The sequence below is a fragment of the Pomacea canaliculata genome, linkage group LG13 (genome assembly GCF_003073045.1).
Source record: "Pomacea canaliculata isolate SZHN2017 linkage group LG13, ASM307304v1, whole genome shotgun sequence".
NCBI lineage: Eukaryota > Metazoa > Mollusca > Gastropoda > Architaenioglossa > Ampullariidae > Pomacea > Pomacea canaliculata.
This window is the reverse complement of record NC_037602.1, coordinates 3,164,138-3,189,027: the sequence shown is the minus strand read 5'-3', so window position 1 is coordinate 3,189,027 and position 24,890 is coordinate 3,164,138. Positions and strand designations below refer to the sequence as shown.

Here is a 24,890-nt window from a genome sequence, read left to right as displayed (position 1 = left end):
AAGGGAAAAGAAAGAGAGAGAGATGAAGACAGGGTGGGAGTAGAAGGACATTACTGTACGACGACAATGAACTAATTCAATGACAAGGAGAGGGGGTTGTCCTGTTTGATTAGAAACAACATAGCGATCTCACGGAACTTATCGTGCGCGCTCTTCCCACATAAAGACAAACATATGAACCCACAAATGTACGCAAATACTAACGAGAAATCGTATGTGAACTGGACTCCCCCTGCCATGAAAGTAACTTGCATGGCATCCAGCCATCGTATCGCAGCGCCATTCCAGAGCCATGACGTATGGTCATACAGTATACCCGTTACTCTACACGGAAAAAGTAAATTGCGATCATTATGGATTCGATCATCGATCGTCTTGGTGACAAACTTATTAACAGGAGGGTTGGGTGTGCACGGCAAGACACCCAAACAGGAGCAGGGTGGCGGTGGTGGTGTTGTGGGAGCGGAAGAGGCGATGACTGGAATACGGCGACGACCGCCAGATGGCAGCGACTTTCATCGCGCAATTCTGAACCGGAAGGACGTGAAAGCATGCAGCTGGGCAGTGTGAGGACGACCGACAGATGTAATGAAAGATCATAAGCAGGGCAGCAGGAGCAAGTTTTACGTCCGTTAACAGAAACGCTCGTGCAAGAAGGCGTGGAGGGCAAGGGGTTGGGGGAACCAGTCTAGGGTGGGCGAAGGGGACTCTTCCTGTGCTTTCATCGTCCTGACACTCTACACATGCGCTCAAGCACCTGGACAAAAGCAAGAAAGCGTGCTGATGTATATCATCCACACGCCCAAGGTGACTCCAACCAGAGGGCGCCACACTGCCAGGCACCCGCCATCCAGGTTGTGTCGAGCAGTAATCTCCCTTCAGAAATGACGTAATGAAGAGCTGCTGTGCGAGCGCCGCGGCTTATGGATGGCGGAAGGGGAGGAGAACGGGGTGGTGCTGAGTGCGGGTGGTGGTAGCAATGAGGGCAGAACTGCCCCCCCCCCCCCCAAAAAAAAAAAATGCTCAAAATGTCGAAACAAAACATTAAGCCCTCTCGTTAATCTGGCTTCTTGAGTGACAACAGGAAGTATGGCGACCCAGAAAAGGTCATAGGTTGCTAAGATGATCTATACATTCAAGACAGCATCAAGAAAAATATTATATAAAATGAAATCAACACTATATAAATGTAACAATACAAATATAAAAATCAAAGAAAAAAAAACCACCTTCAGCAGCCAACACGTTCATAAGCCATTTGTACCAGGAACTGTGATTTACTGTGTGCAGCCAGTTTCACTCTCAGTGAGCAGGAATACAAAGAATGGAACAACCATCGCAAGTCCGTGGGGCTCAATTAACAACGAATTCATTAGCAGGAGAACGGAGAGGGTTTTCTTTTCTATTTTCTCATTTCCTTTCTCTTTCATATCTTTTTTTTCTCACTGAAGGCATCAGGTTTTAATAACCGACCCCGGCTAGATACCTCAGCACGCAGCAGAAATGTTTATGTAGTGAGTATAGAGAAATATCTTCACGAATTCCGAACAGTATTAGAAAATGTTCTGGCTCCAATTCTGCAAAATTGGCTTTAAAATTTGTAGTACAAGCATCTACTACAGGCGCAGAAGCTGTGTCGTCAGAAGAATACAAATAAATATAAATATCACACACACACACATGTAGCACCACGCTGTTCCTTAAGTCTCAGAGCTAAAGTCTTAAGCAAATCCCTCCTAACCTCGTCCTTTAACCCCGACCGACTGCAAGAGCGCGGTATCAGTCAATCTGTTGATGTAACCCGACGTTCCAAGGAGGAAAAAAAAAAAGAAGAAACGGGTATTTCTTTATTTACCCCCAGCCTCCGCATGGCAACAGGCAGTTTTGTTTCTCCTGCCTACCACAACTCCTGCCAGCTTGCCACGAAACAAACACCGTGACACAATCATCACATCTCGCCGGAGACGACCCACCTGCACGCCGCCCGCGTGTTTTCACAACTTTGCTTCGCCGTATGGAGATGTTTCCGCACACACACACACAGAGATGGGTATAGCTGGCAACCTCAGCAACACGTGGTAGGTGGCGGTCCGGAGACGTCTGGCATCTGGGTGTCATTACCTCACTTCTGCGTGTGACGCTGTGTATAGTTCTTCGTCCTTCGTGATTGGAGACAATCGGGGTGGGACTGTTCTTCTAAAAAAGTAAATACTATCAATATTGACTATATTTATTTACTTTTTAGTTTCATTGAGGGCCAGATAATACGACCTGCTACATCGGTAATTATACTATCAAAGGAAAGAAACAAATATTCCAAAGTTAAATGAAGATATCGCCGTCCAATGTCCGGTTAGTAAGCTAGTTGAGAAAACGGTCCAAATGCGGGAATAACAAAACAGGTCCAACCAACACTACAGCAGTTAAAAGACGAACCCACTTCCCCATGGAGGCGATACTCACAATTATAGAAGTATTTTTGAAAACCAAGTCATCACCACCTTCCCAGCTGTCAGACATACATCATGAGATCCCCTCAGCACACTGACAGACCTGTAACTAGCCACGAAGACCTCACGCTGTCGACCATCTGCGATTCCACCTCTCGTAAAATTGACCAAATTCAGCTTGGAGAAAATTCTTAGCAATATGGTAACAGCTTCGGCTCAGGTGGAGAGGGGGAAGGAATCCCGCCCACAAAACTGGAGGTAGGAGCCTTCCTTTCCTCCCGGTGGAGGTCGCCACAAGACACCCACTACCCTTCTTTAACAACTCTTCAGGTTGCTTGCCTTGTATCCATTCGGTCTCATACCCAAGAGCCGCCAAGAGACCATTCTCGCACCAAGTGGGCGATATAAATCATATTTTTCAATTTACCTAGAGTTCATAACTCATTAAGCCAAGTAGCGTTTCGCGGCGATTCACTCACACCGTTCACTGGAAGCATGTTGCGCTGTGTTAACCACTCTCACATGTCCTGTCTCACAAAAGGTGCAAAAATCATCTCCCCCTGCCGTTTCTCCTTTTCGTCAGCACGGGGGTGGGGTAAGGGTGGGCGAGTATGTGTTGCAAGAGGAAGTGTGAAATCCCCGGCGAAAGAAACTTTCTGACTAACTGTTATTTGAGCACTTAGACGATTTTCGAAAAAAAAAACCCAAAAGAAAGAAAAACAAAAAACCCCCGAAAAACCAGTCTCCTTATCTATTCATCTGTTCGCACATCATCTGGTTGCTAGCCACAACGACAGGAGAAAGAAACATGGGTACTGATTCATCTCGCCATATCCCTCCCATCTCCACCTTTCTCAATCTCATTGCTCCTATTATGCGATATTATTCTTTCCTTGCTTGCTTTTTTCAATGGCATGCAGTCATGCTTCTTTCTTTTCTCTTAATCCACACACACACAGCAAACAGCTTCAGCCTCTTCAATAAGCTCAACTGATCATCGAAAAGGCTGGGTAATGTTCCACCATCGCAGTAAACTTCCAGAGTACCTCCCTGCCGACGATTCCTCCCACCGCTCCACGTGCGATGAGCGAAGACCGTCGACGTCTGTGTGGTCATTTAGCTCATCAACACACAGTAGCGAAAACGGCCTCCACGAGAAGGAAAAACAAAAATACATTGGTGTGGTCTCCACTGCTGAGGCAATATCAAGTGCAGGCTGTCAAAAGTAATTGTGGATCTTGTCGGCACGGCCGCCAAAAGAAACGGCAACTGGGAAGGGGGGCACAGGATGTGACTCCATTAATCATCCTCCCTAAGTAGTATTTCCGCCGCCCCCCAACCCCTCTGCCCCCTCTACACATTTTATTCTCCCGAAAATCAACGTATCCCGAGACAGTGGCGTTTTGACACTGGTCATTACAGTTCGCCGTCATGTGATGGAGAGCGGGGAAGCCGAGGATGGCAGCTTTACACGTTCTTGATGGGATTCCTTTCGCTAGCCTTCTTGCAAAGGAGGCTGCCGAGCTTTGCACGAGCTAAACTACCGCCATTTATCAAATGCCCATGTGCAGAACATTATTTTCTGTCAGAATAAACTCTGTCGGTAGTAAACTTCTCTCACGCTCCTCCTCCCTTTTTGACGGGGACGGAGGTCTCCACCACAGCCACCCCACCTCCACCTCCCTAACACACAGCACCACCACCATCATCATCACCATGTCATGGCAGATGCACGAGCAATTCTTAACGGTGCATGCAGGAAGAAAAGGGAGGGCGCATCTCCTGCCTGCTGTGACATAACTGTGGCTTGGGATTAGCTGGCTTTCTGGTCGTACATTCAGGAACTATCTCGACAGCAAGGTGAAGAAAGACCCCAATCTCTGCATCCCCTTTTCCAAAGCAATCACCTCATTCACGCCTCACCCACCCACAGTTTTTTTTTTCTTTAAAAAAAAACTTAGGTAGAAGAGGCAACTTTTGGCAAAATCTGTTCAGCCGGCAATATGGGTCGTAAATAGATTTCTCATTTTATGGTCGTGCTTTTACTGTGGGAATACATCTTTGGAATAACTTTCCGCGCTCTCGCCCACTGTGCCACGCTCGTGGGACCGACAGCGCGGTGTGGAACTGTGTGAAGCCTGCAAGCACCTCCAGTCGTAAAACTGCACGTGGCGAAAGCCCAGCGAGCAGGAAGTCTCCTCCGGCCCCTAGGGGCGGCACGGCCATCAACCGCAGGCAGGCTGGGAGGGGAAGGAGTGAGAGAAAGAGGGAGCAAACGTATTGTGACAGAGATGTCAGGGTTTAACGTGCAGGACCTCACAGCACGAGATCTTCTCGTCAGCTGCCGACTGGAGCTGTCAGAAAGGTATGAACACACACACTCACATACACATGCGCGCGCGAGCGGTCTGGGATGCTGGCAACATCAATCCTCACCGTTGTCCGGGAAGCAGAGGAAAGCACGAAAGACGGTAAGAAAACCCAAGCTGGACCCGTGCTCTCATGAAGTGGCAGCTCTCTGGTTTGTTTTGAAAGTCGCATCTCGCAGCTCTAGCGCCGGAGAGTCGTTCTTTTCCTGGCTATGCCAGTAATGCCTGTACTGACGTTTCTGCTGGGTGGCTGGGTGTTGGTTGGATAACGTGAGCCATCAACATTTTCCTACCCACCCCTGGGTGCTTAGGCAATTCACTCAGCTGGTTCAAAAGCACGAGTTTAAACGTCACCTGACATTCCAATCTCGACCCAAACCTTGTGATAAAACACAGAATATATATATATAGAGATAAAAGACTATTAGACAACAATAATAATTACCACTGCGAAGCAAAGAAGTAGAAAGAAAGAAAAAAATGGATTTCAAAAATTTTCCACAATCTCGATGATTTTTTTCATCAATATTTTAGTTGGTCTTTCTGACAGAGATTTCTAGCTGCTGTTTCTCAGCACAGATGGTGTGTGACCGAATCAAGACACAAAAAAACCAAACAAACCAAACAAACAAACAAACAAACAAAACAAAAGAACAAAGCAAAACCAAAACAAAAACCAAAAACAAAACAAAACAAAACAAAAAAAACCCCCAAACAAAACACCACCACCTTGGTCTCTTGCATACCTCACAGCGACAATCTCACAGTTAATGTGGTCTGTTGCCAAACAACAAAATCCGCAACTCGATAATCATTCCATAACCTAGTTCTATAAACATGCTGCAAGAGACAGCTCCTCCTCATCCTCATCCTCATCTAAAGGTGCTCACCTCGATGAAGTTGGACAACAACGCTCCGCTGAGCTCCTGCTCGAGGATGAGGCGGTTGGACTGGTTGTTGTAGCAGCAGGCGACGAGCGTGGGGAACAGCACATGGGTCAGCCGCGGGTCGCTGAAGTACTGGAACGGCAGCGAGCACAGCTGCTGCAGCACCGTGGGAGGCTGCCCTGACTGCAGCAACACCTGAGAGAGAGAACAGGCGATAAGCAATCGGCAATATAATAATAATGATAATAATAACAATAATAATAAAGCGCTATTATATGCCATCGTTCCCTTAAAAAAACCCCTCATGTTTCTTTGATAAGACTATGCAAAGCCTCTACAAGAAACAATTTTTAATAAAACCGTTTTCTCATCTCTTCCCTTTCCTTCCCCTGCACTTACGCTATTAAGATACCAAATAGTTGCTTGTGACTTTTTTCCTCGGCCGTTTCCTCTTTGCTCTCTTTACCCTCTTAGCCAGGCCTGAGTAAATTATACGCGCAAAATGCGCACATTCACACACGAGAGCAAACACACACATACACGCGCGCAAACACACAAACAGAGAGGAGAGAGACAGAGACTATAACGCAGGAAAAACGAAACGTTCCATTTAGTCAAGCATCTACAACCACAGGGGCAAAAAACTGTAAAATGCCATTGAGCGACTGTAATCTGGTGATAACAAAACTTCTTTATAAAGACACTGGTCGAGGTACTGACCATAAACCGCCTCCCTAAAGAAGGCGGGGAAAAAAATCCCACTTTTTAGGTAAAAATAGCAATCCTCTGTACCATGATACTAATACTTAAAAAAAGGAAACATCGTGAGTTGCGAGAATGGAGAAACAGGATTTTTAAAAAAAATAGCAAACAAACCAATGATAAACCGACATTTGAAAAAAGAAGGGAAGTGAGGAACATTTCTTACAATACGAGAACCATTTCCCAGACTTATACTTCTGAGAAATAATAAATCACCGAGACTAGAGGAACACTTTCTTATGTCTTTAATTCGCTAGTCACGAAGTACCGAAGGGCCTTTTGTTTTGTGACAGAAGCTGGGAAAGCATAGATGTAAGCAGTCTGCGAACTGCTTGATGGGTAGTGTTTCCTCCGACAGCAAAATGATACATTACTTTCTTCTGATCATAGAAGAAACTGCACTTCACAGGAAGGAAAGCACCGGCTTCAAGTTCAAAACATTTAACACTCAACTAATGGAAAACAGTGCAGTTTCTTTGAAGTCATCAAAACAACAACAAAAATGATTTGCATTTATTTGTTGCTTTTATCCCAATTTACACGAAAACTGTTTTTGTTTTTACTTATTAAGATCGGCGCCATTAAGGCCCCCTCCTACCCACTACTTTCAGAAATGTTCATTGTTCCACGAAATAACACAGTCGGCTGACGAGTGGAATTACAAAACTGAAATTCTAAAACAAGTCGAATGAGGACATTAGAAATACAGAGTAAACCCGCATATCAAAATTTCTCTCATTTTTAAACCTGCATTTTGTAAAAAGTAGAAACACATACACACGTTGTTTTCGCTCATTGGACCACCTTTAAAAAAAAAACTAAAAAAAACTATAAAAAAAAAAAAATACAGCGGATCATTTCTTTACAAATTCTGAACATTTGTTTTAAAATTTTTGTGACATTTCTTACTGAAAGCATCAGTAAAACTGCCCCCTACCCCTTACAATTTCTAATAGTGCTCTCTAACAAACTACCTACTGGAGTAATTGTAATCCTGTAGTCATTTCCAGCACAATATAAATTATAATTATCTACCAACATTCCCCAAAGCAAATAATCCTATTGATATCTACAAAGGTTGTAGATCGCAGCACGAAATACGATTTGACGAAAAATCCGACAGCAGACTCGCGAGGTACTGAGTATTGAACACTGGGTACAGAGTTCGGAGGTGACGATGCCATCATGCACATCCCATCCAACCATCAACACAGTCGCGTTCCAGCTACCTTCGTTGCTGACTTTCATCTCTCTCTCTCTCCCTCACACACACACACGCTCGCACGCACACACACACGCTCGCACGCACACACACGCCCAATCTTTGCAGGAATAACATCATTAAAGCCAACCAACCACCCAAACCAAACAAACAAGAAGCAAACAGAAAAAAAGAGGGTCAAAGTAATTGTATAGAGCCATCCACATAATTCTCCCACCACACCACCAATAGCACCACCGCACCTTCCGGAGCTTCCTACACACAGTTCTGGGTGTGATGCATATTTCACGGCGCTGTGTCCAATATCTTCTTGGAGTTTAATCTGCTAATGGAGAAAGGTCGCGGCTGTTCTCCATGCGCTGACAGTTTTACAATCATTACAGGATCTTATCGGAGCCCCTTAATTATTCATTTCCTCTGCTCTCGTCCCCCGAAAATAAAATTGCATCCAGCGCCATCCGCAAGCTCCCGGGGCCCGGCGGCAGGCAAGGTCAGTTAACTGTAATGTGCTTCCGCCGCCCATTGGCTCCACGGACGATGACGCGTTATGACGAAACGATGCTCCGCGCGGCCGCCGAACACCGCATACCCACCCCGCCACCCCTCGTCAACGGCCTTCGTCCTGCGGATAATTGGTTCACATCCCGCCAGATTGAGATAAACGATCTCAAGGCTCTCATGCAGAGCTGCCGACACCACAAGACGTCTCTCATGGCGGCCTCCGCTGCCACACTTACAAGGTGGCTACACTTGCACTTCGGTGCCTGCTAAAATAAAGAAATCAAAGTGATTCATGTGGTTTCTCTTAGTGCATGCACGAACGCATAGGAAAAGCTGGGTGCGTCCCACGCGCGTGCATGTGTGTGTGTGTGTGTTTTGTTTGCGCGCGCTTCCGAGCAAGAATAACCAGTCACCCGTGACTTATGTCCCCAGAGTGTGTACAGGGTCACCAGCAAATTTCAAAATTAAGGCAGTCTATATCACTTTGTTCATGTTTCATGCCGGTTTGTGTTATAAACAGCTTGTGGCTTCTTCAAATTCTGTAGTTTTAGATTAATGCTTCCAGCACTTTGCACACACATATACGTGCATGAGCATGCGCGCTTTTGTATTCATTTTCCCTTTAAATGTATGAGACAGCAAAGGTGTTCCTCACCAAACGAAAAACATCAACCGACCTTGCTCCAAGCGTAAGACGAATCACACGCATAAATACAGAGACAGACAAAAATCACGCTGAGGCCATGACAGGCGTGGGGGAGACAACTCTCCGATACGGCGAGATAACCCATGTACCCCATGCCACCTCGCCGATATTGACAGTTAAAAGCAAACAACACGCTCTTTGATACTTTTTCTCTCCCACACTAAAACCTCGAAATACTGCAATTAATATCCATCGTTTCTGAAACTTTTTATTAATTTAATAAAAGCAGTTTCATAGACATCTGCACATTGTTGCCACCCTGGTATCAATTTTTACGTGGGGCAAAGTGTAGCGAGCTTTTTATTCGAAACCTCTAGGTTATCGCTTTCAATTTTGATGCCCCGAAAGCGTCTGTAAAGTACCGTCGGAAAAAAAAGGAAGTATGTCAATCAATTATGTTAAAAACAATATTGCTGCCAACGTACATCACACATGTGCGTGCGCCATTTGAAAAAGAATTGAAAATAGAAATAAAATATATGTAAAGGGGGGTGAACTGCACAGCAAACGACTCAAAGCACTTTTCTCCATTTTGTAAAAGTCGCTAGTAATGGCAAATAAATGGATGCGAAAGGGACCGAAAAAGAAGACGTGCGTGCGCGCGCCTGTATGGTACGTGCGTGCGCCTACATTAGAGAGTGAGAGATGTGCATGCATCCATGTGCGCCGAAAACTTTTATGTTCATGTTCACAAGCTGGTGAAAAAAAAAAAGTCTTCCATCGCCTATTAGCTGCAGTTAAACTGCTGGCGGGCAAGCGGACCTTAACACGGGACAGTTGGAGGGTGGATCAGCCGCAACACCTGCTGCCATTGAAGGCAACCAGACCCATGAGGCAGGGGTAGGACAAAAAATATGCGGACGTTAACAGCGAATAATAAATGAGAAAAGAGAGGTGAGGACGAGATGATGTGCACTGACAGCTGGAGGACAGCTGTCTGAGAACTGGCCGCTGGACGAAATAACTAACACACTAACAGCAATCATTCACGCAAAGCACAACTCCAGCCCCAGCACAGTCCACATGAAAAAGAAGAACATGACTTCTTGGGCGGAGCAAGTCCTAGTGATGGAGGTTCTCAAAAAGCAATGTCCAACTGTCTGCTGTTGTGAAGTGACAGCAAGATTGATTAGGTGGTTTAGACTAACTTTTTGATTATTATAAACTAGATAAAATAACACTGTACTACTTACGGAGCTCACCCCGTCTACTGGACCCCATTCCCTCTAAATCCCCTCATCCATCTCCTTCCTCACAACCTACTTCCCTCACCCGAGAGGCTGGCAGTCTGCTGGGACTTAATGGCGGACGGTGGTAAAGCTTAATTCGTGTCGCCAGGTTGTCAAATGGCGGTGTTAGGAGAATGCGCACCTCGTAAGCTAGCTCATCGTCTCTTCGGGGGGAAATGCCAGCAAGAAATAAACCACAAAAGAAATGCCTGCTGGAACACTAGTGGCATCCCACAATGTGCTTCGTAGTGGTGCATAAAAACGGTTATTCAGCGGCTCTATAGCAGAATTACAAGCCAGCCTAGCTGTCTGATCAAGGTTACAGCAAAAGCTCCACAGCTTTAATCTTCTAATTCTTGTTTGGCTTGTAGACAAAGTTACAAAAGCCGTGTGTTCAAAATGCAATAAGTTTAAGCCAGTTACTACACTCTCTCCTTCACGCAAACAGACAGACGGACAGGAAGACAGACGAAAAGAAAGATAAAAAAAATAAAAGAAAGAAAGAGCAAGTTCCCTGCTGCCAAGCCAAGCTTTCTGTGGACCCTGGGACAGCTTAGTCAAACTTAAGCAATAGGGTGTTTTCTTGGAGATGCGAGCGCATACACAAACAGGAACTAATCAGTTAAGTGGCATCACACACAAATCGCTTGCCCTTTCATCATCTTGCAAACCTCTCTCCCAGAATTAATTCCATCTAAGGTAGCTTTTTAATCATCATTCCATTGATCTTTGTCAGGCACCACGCTCTTCTTCTTCCCCCAACCCCCCTATTTCATCTCACAACTCCACCCCGCCCCTGCACCCACCCCGTCAGACGTCTTGGAGCTGCTCTTGCTGGTCTCTGAATCAATGGCAACAGGGGTTCTCTCCAAGCGGTGCTTAGAGGACAGGATGAAAATTGGAAAGCAAACATTGGATTAGATATTTTTTTTCTCCCCGCCGCTGCCCTCGAGCAGCCTGGTGGTTGTTTTCGCATTACATGCTCTGGGGTTCAAAGGCTAACAAACTAACGTACGGGTGCGCTGCGTATCTTGACTGGCTGTTCGCGTGCTCTTCAACTTGCGTGATGGGATTCCGAGAAACAGTCCGTGGGATCTTGATACCTCTGAGTATGTTTACTACCCGACAAACCGAGCTTCAAAACGAATGTTGTGGCAGTCTCTCTCTACAAAGCAGTGTGTGTGAGGTAACACTGTCTGCAATGCATATGTACGCACAACAAATAAACGTATGAAACTACGAAAAAAAAAAGGAACAAACAAAAAACTTTCTTAGTTGCCAGTTTTGCAGTTTGGAAAGGGACAAATGGAAATCCTCCTATGCAAAAAAAAACCAAAAAACAAAAAAAAAAAAAACAAAAACAAAACCAAAAACCCAAACAAACAAAATAAAACAAAAAAACAAACAAAACAAAAACAAACAAGAATTAAAAAAATAACCAACAGAATAATAATGATGTTTTGGTGAAAAAGATTTCAAGACAACAAAACGCACAAAACAGTCCGCCAATGACACCTACAAGCGATGGACAGGCATCTAAAGCTTTGGCAATAAGAGCTGAGTGTACTGGCTGCGCTACCACCGCTCATCATGGACACACGCCCCCCTGGGGGAGGCTCAAATGAGGTGGCGACTCGATATTGAAAGTCAACCTGCCTGCGCCACAAAGCGTCCTCATCAATCTCATTGCCTTTCCTTATCATCTTCCGTACTTGAATGAGGAAATGAGAGAGTGATCATCCCCTGACGAGCGGCGTCCCGTCGCTGCTCTTGTTTACAAGTCACCTGTGACACCTCGGGCTTTCTGCCACCCCCCTACCCCACCTTTCCTCTCTCCTCCGCCATCTGCTTACAACCCGTTCAAATTCCCTTCGCCCGAAGCGTCCAGCGTACCGCCCATCAATATGGCACGCATCGGCTTTTTCTCGATCATTCTTCCAGAACAGGAGCAGATCCCAATGTGTGCTGAAGGGATATTATCGTCCTCGTGGAATGATCCGGAGACCAGGTGGAAGGTTTCGTGCAGTGCTCACCTCACCAATGACACATTCTATTTACTGAGTGCTTTCTGAGCTAACATTTATCTCTCTCCGGTAATGATGATATCTGACGATGGGCAGACGCCACTCAAAATTTGCTGGACAATGATGCCAAGCTGCTGTAAAAGAATCCACTGCTATAATAATAATAATAATAATAATAATAATAATACTTCACCGTCAGGAAATATGGCTTTAACAAAAAAAGTAGAAATAGAAGAAAAAAGGAGAAAAATATAACCAATCCGTCAAAATAACAAAACAAAAGTAGGCGGATAACCTCCCGACGTCCGTGTTGCTGACCACTGTGCACGAAGACGTGTGTCAGTATTTTCAGAACAGAAAAGGGATGCTCATCCAAATCTGGGGAAACAGTATCTAGCACTAAGCTTCCCCCAGTCATTAAGAAAATAAGATGTTGCACCCTTTTAACTTCGCTGGATGCATGTGTTGGGTTGCAGAGACAATATCAGACCCGAGAAAACAAGTTTTTAAAAAATCACAAATAAATGTTTGGAGAATCTGGAGTTTGTGAAGCTTGCGCGTGTGAAGCCCAAGACACTTCTCTTTAGCTAAAATTCAGAAAAAAAATGGTTTTTCTGAAATCATAAAATAAGACTGCTGCACAACAAAACTCAGATACCATGCCACGACTTCTGCGAAGAGCAAGACCATAAAAGGACGTATATGGAGATTCAAGTGAAAAACAGACAGTTCCATGAAAACAGGGAATGCACCCCCACACCACCTCTCGTCAAAAAGCTTTCTCTGGCTTCCCCTACCCCCACCAACTACACCCCCCACCCCTACACACAACCCGATCCCGTTCTCCGGCGCCCGGGCGAACCTCCCGATTTGTCCTACCCCTGCACCCGGGCGCAGTTTTGACACCGACCCGCGGACTGGCCGTCAGCGAGAGACAAAAAAGGAACGGCCAAAGTAATCCCGACAAAATAGCAGCCTGATTCGATTAGCCATCAACGGCGGGGGTCAGCGCAAAACAGCGAGCATCCCGCGCGATCCCAACGGCCCCGAGCTTAGTTAACCAAAGAGCTTTTGTTTGTCGCAGCATGATTGGAAGTTGATTAGAAGTGTCTCGTCCATTGTGCCGTCATGAGCGAGGAATCATAAATTTGGGAGCGGGGACTTTCTCGCTGGCCTGCGCACGACACTGGAAACAATCAGGCCCCTGCACACGGCGCAGAACGTCCCGTCTTTGCGGACACGACAAATTACTTTATTGTCCGCGGCAGACGAGAGCGCCGACGACGACGACCAGCGGTAGCCGCGGAAGCATGTGCTCCTCACAAACTCGGAAAGAAGGAAGGGAGGGGAGAGAAAGGGAGGAAAAGAAGCCAACAGCAGACAAACAAATCAAACCCCCATCCTTTTCTTTCTCTAACCCGCCACGATCTCCTTATGAACTCTGTCAGGACACGCTAACTGGGCCATCAAATAACTGCTTTTCAAGTGAGAAGCTCGCGAAATAGTTGTTTCCCAAAGGTGTCATTGCCTTTCACCCCTTTCGAACCCACCAGTCCTAAAGCCTACGAGGCTATGTCCTGTACGGGGTAAAGGGGCAGGTGGGGGACGGAGGCACAATGGATGAGGTATTCATTGGGGGCGAGGGATGTTTCATGGGAAATCATTACGAAGAAGAAATTAACGGGTAACCGTGCAAATCCACTGCAGCTTTGTGAAATATGCTCGTAGAACTCTCACACTCTCTGGGACGGTGGTTATGAAACAGAACAAAAACGACAAAGAAAACGACTCTGCTTAATTCCTACAATCCTAGCAAGCCCTCCAACCATAGCTGTGGACCTTATGTAAGCGACTAACCATGAGGTAAAGTTACCTCCAGTTGCGGTCTCGTGTCTCGGGCCAGTTACTGGTATAAAGCTTCCTGTACACCTGGCAGTGATAGGTACCTGAGTTATAAGGGAAGCTAAAGACTGGCGGGAAAAGTAGGAACTGGATTTCGCCTTTAGCTTATATAATGTTGACTGTGCGGACTCTACTTAATAAACGGAAACAATGCAAATATTCCCTTAAAAAATTATGGACGGGGAAAAAGCAAAACAATCTTTCTTCCTATCACTACCAAAAAAAAAAAAAAAAAAAAAAAAAAAAATAAAAACACACATGCAATCATATTTATTGATTTTCTTGTCATCAAATCCACTCCTCACATCTTTTCTCGTCTCTGTTTTGGAAGGTGGGGCATCAAGGCCTTGCAATGTGTAAGCACTGGGCGATGCAGGCAAATCAGATGCAAACGTTTGCTAGCGCTTCAAAAACTCGGAAAATCGAACGGTCACGACCCACTCGAGTCAGCAAACAGAACAAACTGTGACAGCCCGCACCGATGGAAACTCTCCCATCGAATCCCAAGAGAATCTGACCAAGCTTGGCAACTTTACTTGCTCCTGCGGTAAGGAGAGGATGGGCGGAATTTTAAAAACCCAAAACCCACACATTATTAATGATCTAGATACGTGGAATTTGTTGTTCTTTGAAGACAGACTACAGGGTGCTACTACACAAAGGAAATGATAATGCAACTGTCTCAAACCATTATAGTTACGTTGCTTGGAGTCAGAGGTGGAAGCTATTCCAAAGTCGAGACGAATCACCTCCCGAATTTCCCACAAGCTAGCCAATCGCATTTAAGGTGTTATTTTTCTGGCAAAAGCTCACAGTCAGAGAAAACGTTATGCCACACACGAGCGTGTGAACGGAGAGCATCGTCGGGGGGCAAGAATGATCATAAAATCCTTTCCACCCTATCCCCTCGATAAACGCTGACACCGAGATGCAGATTCGGAGGAAAAGTCGCCTGGTATATCTATTACATTATCTTTATAGCGTGTTGCATTGTCGCGAAGTTATCTACAGTTTTGTAATTCCGTTTTCTTCCCCTATGCCAGCACGTGCGCTTCAAAAGAGCACAAAAATTTGTTCTGCGGGAAGAAGGGAGTAAAATGGCAGTCGACAAAATGACTTAATCGTCTTCCCTGTCATTCGCTTCCCATCCTTGCATACTCACCTTCCCACCATTATCGTTGTGCTTGTATGGTCAGCATGATGGATCGCTAGGACTTATCTGAATTTACTGGATACAGTCCACCTAGCAGTATCATTAATGATATCAGTAGCTGCTTAACTTTGCTTTAAAAAAAAAAACATCAAAAAACCAACCAACCAACCAACTAACCAACCCCGCGAAGACAGGCGTAATCTGTGCGCGATCAAAATTATCCCTTCAAAGAAAAAGCAGCAACAAGGGTAGAGTAGGGTAGTTGGGTGGCGCGGTAGCTGGTATACTAAGTTGCGACAGTGCCCAGAACATCACACAGACACGTGTACAGCAGGACAGCAGACATCACTGCTTTACGGTCCAGCGGATCAGCGATGATACGTCCTTTAATAGCCTCCATCGCACAAGCAAGGGCGATTACTAGAGTCCCCGAGGGCCGATAACTGGGAGACAGGTCCCAGGCTCGGCGCCCTTTGATCAGCTGCCTGAACGACGGTCTCCACGAGGGTAGGACGACTGCGGTCACGTTACCACGGATTGGGATGACGCTTACCACCAAATGCGGTGACGTTTCCACAGATTACGATCATCACGCGGAGCGAAATAAAGTTTACGCGGACTGGGATGAGTTTTCACAGATTAAAACCTATGTGGTCCGTGTCGCAACCTGATTCATAGCCTTCTGCGCCCGAGGTCTGATGCCATCTTCACTATACAACAGACTGGCAGCAGGATGAGCTTTCTGTCCCCAAGCCGGCAGTGGCTGTTCAACCACCACGCACAAAGAAGGCGATTTCATCACCGATGACAATAACCGAGTGAGGCAGATTGCAGGAAATGACTTTTGACGATGAAGAGATGGACCGGTAGTTTCCTAGGAAAAAAGTTCGCTCGTCACCATGGCAGCTAGGCGCCCAAGTTCCTAGGTTCAGATTTCGTCTAGACATGCGCATTTTTCTCTAGATGTCATACCTGTTGTGTCCACCGGACTATTCCCCGGTTACTCCGGTTTCCTCACACGACAGATTCTCTAAATTTACACGATATTGTCCACGAGTGTATTACGGTGTGTGTGAGAGAGAAAGAGTGGAGAGAGAGATTAACAGAGTTTTAGTAGAACACTTGAGTCTAAAGAGTAAAAAAATAACTTCGTCGATTTTCTTATCTTTGATGTTTAATAACTGATCAGAGTTCACTCTGTTTGATAATCGAGAAACGATAATTCCGCCTGGGCCGACTTTGTGCCGTCCAGTATTTCCTCCGACTCAGAGTCTTCTACCACTCGTCAAACCTCAGCATGAGCGGGAGCTCGCACCCTTCCTTCTCCTCTCTTTCGCTTCGTTGCTGAGAAGTTCATGCGGTTGTCTCCCTTGCGCCGGCAAGTCACTACGGAGGGTTTGGACTTGTTATCCAGGTTATTATCAACCGCTGCAAGCGGCGTTTTACACAGAAGCATACATCTGTCAACAACAACTAAGCTCACTTATTCACCGATTCATTTGTTCCTTGAGTGGCTGGTTATCGGGGTCGTGAGCTAACCTCAGCGGCAATAACCATTTCCTGCACAATATGGCCACTTCATTCTTTTATGCTAACCAGCTAATTATGCTGCACATAATGAAATTCAAGTCTCTGTATGTGGGTGTATGCGAAAAAGGGGGTTGGGCAATTGGAAATACCAGCAATTAGAAAAGTTGGTCGAAAACACTGCGTCGGGGTTTTACCTCCCCCGCCTTCTCCTCCATGCGCGAGCGCACATACACACTCCCTCATCCACACACATGAACTTACGCTTGCACGGAAACCGGCATCACACAACTCTCTCACGCACGCACACACACACACAACTCTCTCTCTCTCGCACACACACACACACAACATTCAATCGTCGTACCAGCCACTGTGATTTTAGCAGCTGGATGGATGCAGGTATAACAAACGTTCCCACCTGGTTGTCCGGATGCAGCACCGTGAAGTAGCCGACGCAGAGAATGACCTCGTGCAGCAGGTCCTCACACAGAGGTGGTGGCTGCTGTACCAGATCAGGTAGCTGGCGATGTGGCGAAACTCCAGAGACATGGCTTCCTCTCCAAGTGTTCGCTGCCAACAGCAAAAGAAACAAACTCAACAGTGACACCCGAGTGAAATCTTGCGTCTGGTTATGTATAACAGCCTCAGCGCCCACATCCACCTGCTATAATTGCTCTTTCGAGTTCCACCCTCTCAAATCCCCCCTGTGCCTCAATCCTAACCCTTAGTTTTAAAAATAATCATAAGATAAGATAATATGACCGATAAAGGAACGGCCGTGATTAGAGTGAAACTTGGGTCTACAGAAACACTCTCTGTTGTTTCTGGAAACTCTTACAAGAGGACGGTCACAACCAGCTGCATATCTTCCCCCGCCACTCCCATCCCCCATAACAGCTCTGTCGACAGAAGAATCCAGTCTTATTCGTCAGAAGTCACGTTCTGGATCCACAACTCACGCTCAAGTTTGGCAAGTGCTAACGAGCTTCCCCCCTCAGCACCCACACTCACGTGCACACACAAACACTTATACCCGCCAGCATACACACAGTGGTAGTGGTGGTGGAGGGGGGATGACTGAAAAGACAGACATACAGCTGTTAAGAAATGAACAAAAGATGAAGGTGAAAGTTCAAGCAAAGAAGTCTAGCTACATATATATAAAGACCCTCGAGACACCCAGGCCTTCAAGAAACAAGCTAGGTGTCAACTCTGGCAGCCTTCGTCTCCGATTTCTCTTCCATAGCTGCCATAGTGCCGAGGGCTCCAATTGCGCAGACGCAGTCACGGTGGCAAATGAAAGGGACCCGTTGATTGGCGGTAATTACATCAAGACCGCAGACAAGGCCTAATCGTATTAGGTCTTCTCCGTGGAGGAAATCTGAAACTGACACTCTGCGACCCACGGGCTGTGACCTCACCACACCCGAGCCGTGACGACTCCTCCGCTCCCCGAGCCCTGAGGGGTGGGGTGAGGAAAGGGGGTTGGAATGAAACGTTAAATATTTACTCTCCAGGTTTCGCACCCGCCCGCTCGTTGGCCCAGAGCTCTCCAGGCACACAAGACGATGATTGACAAACACGCCAAAGACAAACTCCAAACAGAAGTTCCGCGAACAAAAGTGTTGGGTCAAAACTTCGCCACGGCCTAAGCGTGAACTTCGACGCCTTTGAATGAAGACGGCAGAGCATTGTGATCGACGGTTCCAGAGGATCCAGATGTTCCTCCGCGTATGTGAGTTTTGTCTGGCAGTTAGCACACTTGCTCGACGTCCCTACCTTAACGGCACCCTGCATCCCCTTCCCCAATGTTCTTCATAACTGATTATAAAGCTCGCGAAAAATTATATAAGGATACATTTTTTTAACGAAACATTTCCTGAAGAACAGGTCAAAGCAAGACATGTCTATGCACGCATGAATCACAAAAGCTCTCTCTTACGCACACCAAACATGAAATTATTCAGATAATGAAAAACATATTGCCAAGAGTCTTTTTATAGCTAAAAAAAAGACCCACACAAAACAAATGCATATATTTTGAAGAGCGTGTTGGGCGCGCGAGAGAGGGTGGACAATGATCCAGTCCACGACTTGCAGACTTTTCTTGCGATTATCAAAAGGTTTAAGCTAGAGGCCCGGTGCCATTTGGCGCGTCCACTTCTGGCTCTAAGCTAATTTCGGACAAACCGCTTGAAGGGACTGGCCCAGGCTGCCAGTCACGCCAATTCTCCGCTCCCTCAGGGCGCTGTAAAAAGGAGGACGGCGAGAAAACAGCCAGTAGTTGACGCTGCTTTAGTTCAGGACTCGGGGCATTAGGTTTCTTCATTATTTTTTCATCAAGCAAGCCGTTCGAGATGCTTTCGGAAACGTTTGTCTCCAGCTGGTTATCCAGGGAGCAGGCTGCGCGTGCCCAGCAAATCTGGAAAGTTCTCGAATTTTAGGACGTCTGTACTCTTTATGTTTTATTCTTGACTGGAAAAAAAAAATTCATCAGTTCTGTTACAATCAAAATCTCTAAGAAGGCCTCAGAAAGTTGTACATTCATACCTGGACTTTCTTCATCAATCCGTAATCCTGTTGACAAGAAACGCCACATAAAACCTGCTAGGAATTTGTGATAGTACAAAAACAAAGTAAAGAAGGTGGTGAAAGGACAAGAAACAAAGCGCCAGTTTCCTCCTCCAACGTCAACCATCGCTCTAACGGAAAACAGCAAACATGTGTCTAGATCAGAATGCAGGAAGAGTCGATACGAGATGCACAAACATCACCTGAGGCAAAGGAAGGGTGGGGAGGGGGACTGGCAAAGTGGCAACAGAGAAGCACGCTGCCAACATGAAAGAAATAACCAAATGCGAAACAAAACAAAAAACCAAAAAGGTGTTTTTTTAGTATCACAATCCGCGTGGGGCAGAGGAGAAACACTTGCTTGCACCAAGACGGGTGCGGGTTGGGAGGTTAGGGGTAGGCACCCCAGTTCCACCTTCACCCTCCCGCTCCTCCACATCCCAGGCAGCGAGGAAGAGATGACCTGTAGACGACCGCGCGACACGCACCTTCCTGTAACAGCAGCGGCAGATCTGCTGCTTGTCTGCAGGGTGCAGTCAGGACGTCTGTGACGGTGCCCACAGTGGCGCCACGAGACCCTGTCACCGGGTACCTACAGGTGCGGGGAATCAGGCGGCAAAACAGCGGGGGCACGGGGACGCCGAGGCACACAGGCAGGGCGACAGGAAGGACACGCATCTGATGGAAATGGGGGCAGGGAGCCGGAAAAAAAACCTCACAACCTCCTCCATCCCCCGTCTTCCAACGCTCAGCAAGGCCTTGAACATACCGGGCATGCCTCGTTCTGGGCTGTTGGGTACACCTGAAATAGCGCCCACCTGTTGGTGGCGGTGAGGTTTCTCTCTCTTTTTATTCTCTTACTGGTTCACCCTACTCTTCTTGTTTCCCATCCGCCAGAAAAAATAGGATTCTAACATTCTCCTTGCCGGAAAGGAGAATGAATCCAAGACTGGATACCTACGTAGAACTCTAGCTTTCTGCTGGAGTGGGAAGTGTCGAGAACCAGAAGGCGGCGCCTCAGAGACAGACACGCGCGGACACAGGCGCGCAAATCATAAACCACCACCAACATGACGTCATCCAATGCAGGACGCCCTTCGCAACCTGGCTTGTTAGCCGTTAAAAATCAAAACCTTTCAAACATATTTTTTTCCTTTTAAAATAAAACAGCGCTCTTTGTTCCTAGCGTACCGCGTGTTTCTCAGGTAAGACAACACCGCGAGAATACACAACTCCAAGCGTTGAGGGAACTCTCGCTCCATTTCCTGTCAACGCCAGAAACCGGACTCGGCGCGCAACACCGGAGACAGCGGAAGCCTGCCGGCCAGGACATGCGCAATTCCTCCCCGCGAGGGAGGGAGGATGAGAAGAAAACCCACATCGCAAAACAACAAAATAACAGAAACGGCGGGCGGGGCAGTGTTACAGGCGGAAGCGAACCGCGGCATCGCTGTTTTGACTGCAGGACCCCTCGCGTCAGACATGAAAATCGCCGAGAGCGACTTCACGAAAGACATCAGTACCTCAGGCAGCACTTGCTCTATGCTATGCCAAAGAATGAATCCAATACTCTCTCTGAGAGAGAAAGGGAGAGATTGCCAGTTTATCTGTAGATGTGCTTGCTACATCCACCAAATAGCCTGACAGCGTTTCCAAGTCGGCAGGCGGTTGAAGCCTCCTTTCAGCCACGCCCTCCAACCCTTACAATTATCGCTCTCAATCAGTTGATTACTAAAGGAAGGTCCAGCATAGGCGACAGCAAATTCATTTGCGTAAGAATATGTAGGAGTATTAATGCAACCAAAAGTTGTTGTTATTATATCTGTTAATATGACTGTTGGTGAAGGCGATCACTAATATTTGTTGGAGACAAAGGGGTAAAAGAATCTAAGGTGGATCGCTAGTCTCTCTCTCACACACACGTATGCGTCTCTATTTTCTAATTCACAAATTCTGTGGTCGGGAGGAAAGGAGACGGGAGACATGCAGCAGCCTATCATTTAGATGAGCCCGCCATACCGCAAATAAACTTTCAGCACCACATTACACGCACGGTACTTGCGGTTGATAAGCAGAAAGTGTCAATATAAAAAGCACAAATCTGACAAGCGAGTTCTGTGAGTTCACCTGCTTCAAACTCTGTCCAATGATACCACATACTCCAAACGTCTAACTAAAAATAAATTAAAAAATTAGCTGTTAAAAATGCATTTATTATCTTGGAAGTTGGTGGTCGAGTCCAAAGAACAAAACCTAAGATAACGAATTTCAATTTTAAATTCGTGTACAAACGTAAAAAAATACTACGAGGGTTTACAGAATGACAGTTAAGTCCACGAAATTTTGACGGAGGTACGCACGGAAGAGCTGAAAAGGGGATGCTATTTGCAATCTGGGGGAAAAGGTTTGGAGCAGGGAGGAGAAATTGGGCAAGAAAGATGTTTGAGATGTGCTGGGTGGGTGGAGCCAGAGCTAGACAGATGAGACAGGCAGGAAGGTCTGCAGAAGATTGTTGAAAATATCATGTAGCCTGTGTTATGATCTGCCAAGCGTTAGGCACGGCGCTGTTTGACAATCTGTCTGTCAGGGCCACAGAGCAGCAGCTGTGCCAGAGACCCGGGCCTCCCGATCGTGGGTCAGGTCGCCACAGGCTCTTGCTGGTGCCAGAAAAAGAGAGAATATTTTTTTAAAAGAAGTATTTTCACAAGTTCCTTTTTAAATAAAAAAAATGTGTACGTGTGTGTGGAGGGAGGGGAGTAGAAGAGGGAGGGTTTAGAGAAATAAAAAGTATAGGCGGATTAGAGTTGAGAAGGGATGGGCCAAGAATAAGAAAGTAAAAGACATTTTTTTGGGCACGAAACTTCGACAGTTTTTGTTGGGATAAAAATCCAGTAAAAATTAGAATCAGCGCGTCTGTCAGCACGATGACAGTATACAGACCCGCATTATGAAAATGCCGTTTACGTTTGCGCCACGCTGTGTGCATGCAGTCGCCACGCAAAGGTAGCGCGGTCATTACCTACTGGCGGCTGCCGTAAGTTAATATTGCTAGCAGCATCAGGTGAAGCCTTAGTAACGCCATGCCGCCTGCCGCGTAATACTGCCAACATGGCCGGAATGCTTGCATGGAGCATCCCTTGCTTCTTCTTCCCCATCCTGTGCGCGCACACCCACCAGGTACAGCGAGAAGGCTGTAAGAATGCGCGGAGAACACACACGTACATACACATACACAAACATACACAAACACTAAGCAGATACCTTTGTAAAACAATGAAGTCCACACAGTGTCAGCAGCTTAAGGACGCAGACCTTGCAAACACTGTCCTGCTCCCTCGTTCAAAAGGCACAGTGAGGATTTTCAAGTGACCAGAATGATGAATGATACCAAGACAAAATTATAGAAACAAACTCACGTCCCTCCGACTCCGAGGAGTAAAACTGAAGCACACAAGTTAATATTTCCAACTAATTGCAAGCGCAGATGTAAATTACTGTGTACGCTGTAAACAAAACAAAATTCTGAAGACCAAAATAAATAAATGATTTGCCCCTTTGTTCACAATGGGAATTGATTTCTTCAAAATCTCCAGAAGCTGTCTCTATCTCAGTAAGAACGCTTTTATTATACTATTCGCTTTTCTCCACCTGCCTGATACAGGGTGATGTCCTGTCCTGGCAAAACTTCGCAAGTAAAACGAGAGAATCGTTTCTTAAACACTTTGACTAGAACTGCACTTGAATCGTTATTTTGAAAAATTTATTTTCGCAGCTCTAAAAATCAGGACTTTTTTAATGTTGCTAAAACATTCATCTGTGATCACAATTTAAAATTAAGCCACAGTGAGTCAACGGTATTTTGCCTTCAATTACACGTGACTTTTTAATTTAAACAGATATAACAAAGACTTGTGTCTTATTTTTTTCATAACCGAAATAAATACAGCATCAGTAACACATTTCTCATCTGCTGGAAAAATTGATTTCTGAGAAGTATTTCACTATCTTATAATAAGTGTGTAGACAGCGCACTACGATTCTAAGTGTAAAACAATTATCTTCAAACCTACAGTTACTTTGCTCTAAAACTGAAACAGACGTTTCAGAGCGGTTGACTTTAGAGTTTAGAGTGTTAGAATGATTCATGCGGATAGTTTGTCTTTAAAGTGCCACAACCACAGTCAACATTATGAAATTAAAAAAAAAAATACAAATCTGCCCTGAAGATGAACAAGCATCTACATATTACAGGCTTTTTGTGAAAAACGGAAACCGGGTATTAATAACTCACTAATATTGCGCACGCGTATGCAAATACGTTATATCTTTATTTTTGAACCACGTAACTAGATTAGTTAATAATCTGTGAAAGGACATCCAGAAAGAAACAGTAAAAATACACGAGAAAAGAATATAAACAAATGAAAAATCACGATACAGGGACGTAGAAGACACTCATACCTTCAGGTGTCAAGATGTTAAGATGTCCGCATCAAACCTAATGTACAAGGGCACGCAAAGGCCGATCCTAAAGTCAGGACACTGTCCGACCTGAGTTTTTTCCCTGCAAATCTGCGGTCAAAGTACCTGCACCTGATCTCGACCTAACAGCAAAGCAATTTTTCATACGCTCTCATCACAACACCAGAGTGCCGGTAAAGGGGTGCAAGGAGAGAAAATTCTCGGCGATCAACAGAAGGAGAGGAAAAGGAGCAGTTAGGGTGTGGCCAAGACGCCTGGCCACTTGCATAAGAGCTTACGTCGACACCGTGGCTACTAAAAGCGAGGATGGAGAGGCCCCTGGAGATGAAAGCCAGCCTGATCGTAGCTAACAGCATGCAAGGGCCTCCCTCCTCCCATCCCAACTGCGTCTGCAACCCGCCTTTGGCCGTCTACTTGACGACTGAAGACCTTCAGCCTGACCAGGCTCCCACACAGCTGCGCGCTGGCAGCTTGCCGCTAAAAGCTGGGGATGCTTGTGAAGGTGTTTCCCTCTTCTGTACAGATCGAGACTTTTTGGTGAGTGTTCTCTAATTTAGGAAAGAAAAGCTAATCTCTTTATTCTAAGTTACTAATCCAAATCGAATCATCTGTCGAAGCGGTATGCAACAAGGAAGGGAAATTCTAATCGATAGTGGTTAGGGTTCTGGACCGCGCAGGACGTTCCCCTTAGATGAAAAATAAACCCACTCTCACTCCCACCACCACCACCACCACCACCATTCCACGCGGTCATCGCTAGCTGAAAAGGTCAGCCCGACACCGCTGTCGAATGTCAGAAAATTGTGGTTGTCATGGAGACGGAGTGTCTGCAAAACCGACCAAAAAAAAAAAACGAAGACAGGATCGCCAGAAAACTTTTTTTTCAGCTTGAGAGCTGGCTGATGCCTTCTGTAGGGTTCTGACACTTCCCTGGCCAAACAACCCACAGCGGTGCGTATCCTCCATAGAAAAGGCAGCTGGTATTTGAAAATAGTTTCCATTATGTATTCTCCTATTGGCACGAAATCCGTCAAGAACGACACCAGCTTTCTCGCTGGGACTAGAGGTAACTGGTATGACCACCTATTGCATTCTTAGAGGA

At 46.0% G+C, this 24,890-nt stretch overlaps 1 protein-coding gene across 1 annotated transcript in view; it reads right to left on the bottom strand.

Moving 5' to 3' along the window:
• LOC112553893 (S phase cyclin A-associated protein in the endoplasmic reticulum-like) overlaps positions 1-24,890 on the bottom strand; it is a 62,430-nt gene that overhangs the window by 10,014 nt on the left and 27,526 nt on the right. The window contains 3 exon segments of the mRNA XM_025221380.1: positions 5,710-5,901; positions 17,154-17,228; positions 17,231-17,305. Of these exon segments, the coding sequence (XP_025077165.1) occupies positions 5,710-5,901; positions 17,154-17,228; positions 17,231-17,305 (342 nt within the window).